The sequence below is a fragment of the Microtus ochrogaster genome, unplaced genomic scaffold, assembly GCF_000317375.1.
Source record: "Microtus ochrogaster isolate Prairie Vole_2 unplaced genomic scaffold, MicOch1.0 UNK73, whole genome shotgun sequence".
Lineage (NCBI taxonomy): Eukaryota > Metazoa > Chordata > Mammalia > Rodentia > Cricetidae > Microtus > Microtus ochrogaster.
In genome coordinates this window covers 454,996-461,208 of record NW_004949171.1, presented here as the reverse complement: position 1 = coordinate 461,208, position 6,213 = coordinate 454,996, and the positions used below count along the sequence as shown (strand labels likewise).

Genomic DNA, 6,213 nt, shown 5'->3' with positions numbered 1-6,213 from the left:
TCCAAGTATGCTGTTAGAAGAAAAATTCAGAGTTTCTATCTCATGTCAAGAACCGTATAATATGGGACAGAAAAAAAAAGAATTTAGAAAAATTTTACTTTTCTTCATATCTATTTTTGTCTCTATCATACCTTTTATTGAATAATGTATGTTTGTATCTGTCTATAAATGATGTTTACATTTTCCACAATGAACAATGAATTTTCCTGAAGTAATCTTTGAAATTTCCAGGAAGAAGATGGGACCCCACAACAACAATCCCACCTGGTTGATATGATGTCATGATGCTGATAGTGCTACTACAAGACCTGTTTTTGGTATGAGCTGCTTAAGATGATTAGTTCAACTTGGTTAGCTGAAATGGTGCACCTTTTTACAATGTTCTGGTCAGACCTCCCAATAGGAAGCTCAGAAAAACCCTACCAAATACTCAGAGACTATTTGCAATTATGCTAGACAGTAATCTTGGAACTTAACCATCATTTTACTTTCACAGGATCCCATAGAAAAAGCATTCCCCCATGGCAGCTGGAAGTAATTCTAGAAGACTATGTCCCCTCTCCCAACAAAGTTTGTCCTCAGCATTAGGGACATCATTTAGGGGTTGATTATAATTAGTATAAAGCTGGGGGGTGGGGGAAGTTTTATAGGCTCAGGTATATCTTTGAAAAAAAAGGAGGAATTGGATGGGATAATAGATTGGTATGAGCTTACTCACACTAATAATAATAATAGTGAGTACTAGAGTGAATACTTGTGAGTTATTATGTATAGGCAATTACATTGGTATACATTCTTGTCTATTGATACAAAGTTAAATTCCATTGACTATTGTATGCATGCATGCTTCTACCTCTGTTTAAAACATTTTTTATATATTGATATATATTTATTATATTGCAATGTACATTTCCACCTCTGATCAAGATACTTATATATTGTTTACATTTTGAGGTCATTGTCCTCATTTGTTGCACAATTGTTTATTGTATAATATTCTAATATGAAGTATTAAGGATTATAGATCAATAGTCATCTATGTCTGTCTTAGACTAATTAGCTTCTTTAGATACATAGAGATTATATTCTGCATAGATTGGTAATCCTCAACCACTTCAAAGAGCTGTAGAATTTGGCATTTAAATAATTTAGGGTTCTGTTGAAGTGAGACAAGATTGCTCCTGGTAGCACAGATCTACTCCTGAGAGAATGTCCATTTAGAGCTGACCTTTAGACAAAGAAATGCCCATGCCTCAAACCACTGACAAGATACATTGTATCCAGAAATGGATAAACAGGACTGTCAAATCTTGTCAAGACAGGCCACATTTCTTGTCTCTGAAAATGGTCTGTCAGTTATTGTAGACCTTATTCAAAGTTGGTTGCTTCCACGTTGCAAATAAGACTTTGGGTGATTGCCCAGGTAGCAAATTGTCTCTGTTATTTGTTGCACATTTTTGGAAGTTGCTTGATTATACTTCTTGCTTACTCAAGTAATATTATTTCCCTTCTCAGATCTTCGATGGGGTTGAAGACTAGATAGTGTGGGACCCTCACCTCTATTCTCATAGATGCAAAAAGAAATTTCTGAACAAAATGTTTTAAAAATAGAAACCCAGACCAGCTTGTTCCCAGGAAGAGAGTGGCCTTCCCTTCTCCCTCCTGGAGAAATTCCAAGTACAAGGCCACCTGATAGTAAATATGACAGAAGTGACCTTGCCCTGGAAACAAAGAACAAGCAACTAGCTAAAATAGCAGGATAGGAAAGAGCAAAAGAACTTGCACCTGTGCCAAAACGGCTCTGAAAGACTTTCTTGTAGTTTTTCCTTAAAAAGACTAACCCCACAGAAAGAGCTTAGCTCCTCCAACCTTGCTGCATATGAGGGTATCTGGATGGGCTCCAAACTGCAGTTTGATTTACGCTAATTAGCAGCAATAAACCGTGCTTTTTCAATCCGATCTTCTTGTTTCTGGTGGCCTCTCTGGGAGGGGGGTGGGAGTCTGGGCACAACAGATAGTTGTAGTTACTTTCCTTTCAAGACTTGGCCAAGTTATTTATTATACAAGACTTAAACTAGTTAGGAAATGATTGAATATATTTGTTCTTGTTGTATATAATTTTGTATTAGGCTTAGAACTCTCTTGTTTAAACAAAAGGGGCAGATGTTGTAGGAAGTCTTACAGCATGTGATTACCCGCCCACTGGGGCATGGCCTCTTATACTATATATGTCAATGTAGAGCATGTGTCCAGCCTCTTTTCTGACCTCTCTGTTCTGGTTGCAAATTTTGATTCCTGATCTCCATTCAATCAGAGGATTCTGATTTGTGAGTCTACCCCTAAATAAATAACCATCTATTACTCAATTCTAAGCTAGTGTGGGATTTCTTTTAAGCATCCTTCTTCAGGGTCTGAATTTTGTTATGGAACTCAGTATTTTTGTGTTTATCCATGCCGCATGCCGACACACATGTATATTGAATGGCCATAAAATACACTACAGACAAGACAGATTTAAAAAATTTCTCACTTCCAAGCTATATAAATCTGAGGAGTCGTTTTCACTGTCTCTGGGAATGGGGATGAGACACAATCTTCTTACAGTTCTTTTCCAATTCTGATCATTTCCACTCTGGCACAACCCCGTGAGAGACACAATGCTAAGTCCAGAAGGTATGGCTGCTGCTGTTGTTCCCAGAAGTCCATGAGCACCCAAGCTGATAATAACCTAAGGGACTTTCCGGATTTAATCATACCATTCTCAGGACAGAGAGTTGAAAGAAGCAACAGGGGATATGTACAGGGCTTGGTCCCGAATGATGCTTTTCCTTTCTTTCCACTGCCCGTTCTGATGATTCTCAGGTACATAAAGTGAAGCAATTGGTGCTCCAAAATCAAGGCTTAAGATTCTGTTATTAGCGTAGAAATCCCAGAAGTATAATATTGCAGACTGAAGAAGGAAAACGTATGCCTCCCTCTCCTCTTGTCTTCTCTCCTCTTCTCTCCTTTTGTTTCCTCCCCCTCCTTTCTTGCCTCCTCTTTTTCTTTTCCCTCCCTTCTTTCCCCTTTACTATTTTCTTTATACTTTCTCCTTTTTTTCTATCTATTGCTCTTCATCTAAGAAACATCACCTGCTTTCTGCCTCAGATATTCCTCAGAAAGAGTAGCTAATGAGACTATATTATGAATGCCAACTTTGTGAATACAATATCCACCTCCATTATTTTCTAAGAAAAATCTAGTATTTAGGATACATCAAATAACATTAGCAAAGTAGTGTTCATAAAGGAAATGTAAGCCTCGAGGGCTAAGAGGAAGAAGGGAGATAGCACTGCTTATAATAATCAGCCATGTATCATAAAAGATGGCACTTTCTGCTCATAAACTAGTAAAATGAGTTTTTCTTCAATTTTTTGTTATCAGTTAATATCCTTTGTAAAATATATTGAGTTTGCCAGTGTTTTTTTTTCTACAAGTCTATATCCTGTGCTTTTTTTTCAATCCATTCTCCTTGAACCTCTTTCTTGCCCAATCCTCCTGTTCCCCTTTCTGTATCTCTCTCCCTCTTTCATATATTTTTCACATTAAGAAGTTTTCGTATTTGGACAATCATACGATTCTTCTCTTTCTGTGTTCGGTTTCCTTTGGAAGCTGATTAGAATGTGTGTGGCTAATTATTATGTAACTGGTAAATACAATGGATCTATATACAGTTGAGGAATCTATATACAGTACTGGGTACTCGGGAAGCTACATGCAAATTTTGAATGATAGCAGGCAGACTGGGTACCTGGAGTGACAAAGAAGAAAATTTTGAAGATTAAAATATCAAGTACTGACCAGAAAGTCTTATTTTTGGGCTAATGAATATAAATTTGGTCTTATAATAAGATTCTATTTAAGGTTTTAACTCAGAAAATTATGCTTTCATATGTACTTTCTAAGTGTCCTCTTTTAGAACAGAGGTGAATTTAAGAGATGCAAGAGGTTTGAAGAGGCTGTTGTCATGGGCTAGTGATGTGGTACCATGGATCTGAGGTAGGGGCTGCAAGTGGAATGAGGTGGAGACAGGTGTTGGAAGAAACACTCTGGGCCAGTAGTTTTATCTAGAGTTGCTTGTTTATCATAGTAGGCAGTGGAGAAGGTGTTGCCCAGGCAGTGTTTGGAACTGAGTCTCAGCTTTGGGTGTAATGGTGAGGTTGTTCAAAGACAGAACCTCACACATGAAAGCAATGTTATTACTCAGATAAGTGACTATTAATTCTATAGCTTTCAGAAATTAAGTACAAGTTGATTCCAAACTGTTAATTGTTCAGAATTTTTATGAAATTACTTTCAGTAAATAGTAATGTTAAGGGAGAAAAATTATGTCATGAACCGAATGGGTAGAAAAATGAGAAAGAGATAGGAAGGGAAGGAGAAAGTGTAAGCACAGCTAATGAATACCTGGACAGTATTAGTATGAATGAATATTTTAAAAGACAGGGTCTTGCCATGAACTTAATGATGTCCAGGACTTCCAGTTTCCTAATCCCAGTCTCTGAGTGACCAGGTATGAGCCTCCACATCTAGCTTGTGTAGCTATCTTTCTGACCATTTATCCCCCATCTGGATAAATGGATAGATAAATAGAGGCTCTGTTTCATTAAAATGTAGAGAGAGGAAAAGATCGTGGTCTGAAGAGTAAGTGATTTGCCTCAAAAGAGGGCATAATAATTGAAGTCACTGAGACCAAGAATTTTATCTTGGTACTAGAAAAGACTAGTTTCAGTATATCAATAAGATGAGTTCATAGTCTCAAAGTAAGGAAAAGTAATAGACACTGGTAAGAAGAAGGGCAAATGTCTATTTCCAGGTAAATTCAGTGGGACATTAAAGAGTTTCCAGAAGGTTTGTTTTTTGATGAGAAATAAACTTGAGTGCTATCAGAGTGAAAATTTCTCTAAATGACGAGTACATACATATGAGAAAGAAAATAATATTGCAAGAAATGCCTACTTGTCTTCTTTATAGGGCAGAAGTCTAAGCATCTAAAAGGGAGTGCCATGATGGCAGGTGAAGCCCACAACAGCTCTGGGTTGCCTCCCTTCATCTTGACAGGACTGCCAGGGTTGGAGACCTCTCAGCATTGGTTGTTTCTGCTCCTGGGCATCCTCTACACCATCTCCATAGTGGGCAATGCCCTGATACTTTTCATCATCAAAGAAGAACAGAGTCTGCACCAGCCCATGTACTACTTCCTGTCTCTGCTGTCAGGCAACGACCTGGGTGTGTCTTTCTCCACACTGCCCACAGTCCTGGCTGTGTTTTGCTTCCACTTAAGAGAAATCAGTTTTAACTCTTGTATGTCTCAAATGTTCTTTATCCACCTCTTCTCTTTCATGGAGTCTGGAATCCTGCTGGCCATGAGCTTTGATCGTTATGTAGCCATCTGTAACCCACTGCGCTACTCCACAGTGCTCACTGATGCCCGGGTGGTGTGGATGGGCATGTGTGTTTTTCTTCGAAGTTTTTGTATGATTTTCCCATTACCTTTCCTCTTGAAGAGGTTGCCCTTCTGCAAGGCTAATGTGCTCTCCCATGCCTACTGCCTTCATCCTGATCTGATTCGCCTGCCCTGTGGTGATATCACCATTAATAACATATTTGGTCTCTTCATAGTCATCTCTACCTTTGGGCTTGATTCTGCTCTCATTCTCCTCTCTTATGTGCTCATACTTCGCTCTGTCCTGGCTATTGCCTCCCAGGAAGAAAGGTTAAAAACCCTGAACACGTGTGTGTCACACCTGTGTGCTGTGCTAATCTTTTATGTGCCCATGGTAGGTGTGTCTATGGCTGCTCGCTATGGGAGGCATGCCCCACGGTACGTGCATACGCTCCTGTCTCTTGTTTATCTGTTTGTGCCTCCAATGCTCAACCCTGTTATCTATTCCATAAAAACCAAGGAGATTCGTAGAAGGCTTTCCAAAATCCTGCTGGGGACTAAGTTTTGAGCTGGAGAAGGTAAGGTCAGTGTTGCTTACCCTGACTGCACCACGTTGTTCGCTGAAGACCTGCTTTGACCAGGATTTATTTATTTATTTATTTTGGTTTTTGGAGGCAGGGATAGGGTTTCTCTGTAGCTTTGGAGCCTGTCCTGAAACTAGCTCTTGTAGGCTTTCCTGGAACTCACAGAGACTCGCCTCCCTGCCTTCCAAATGCTGGGATTAAAGG

At 39.1% G+C, this 6,213-nt stretch overlaps 1 protein-coding gene across 1 annotated transcript; it reads left to right on the top strand.

The window, feature by feature from the left end:
* Nucleotides 1–5,048: 5,048 nt before the first annotated feature.
* On the top strand, nt 5,049–5,993 carry LOC101996113 (olfactory receptor 51I2-like). The gene has a single exon (XM_005370162.1). It carries the CDS (start codon nt 5,049–5,051, stop codon nt 5,991–5,993), a length of 945 nt encoding a protein of 314 aa, XP_005370219.1.
* Nucleotides 5,994–6,213: the final 220 nt, after the last annotated feature.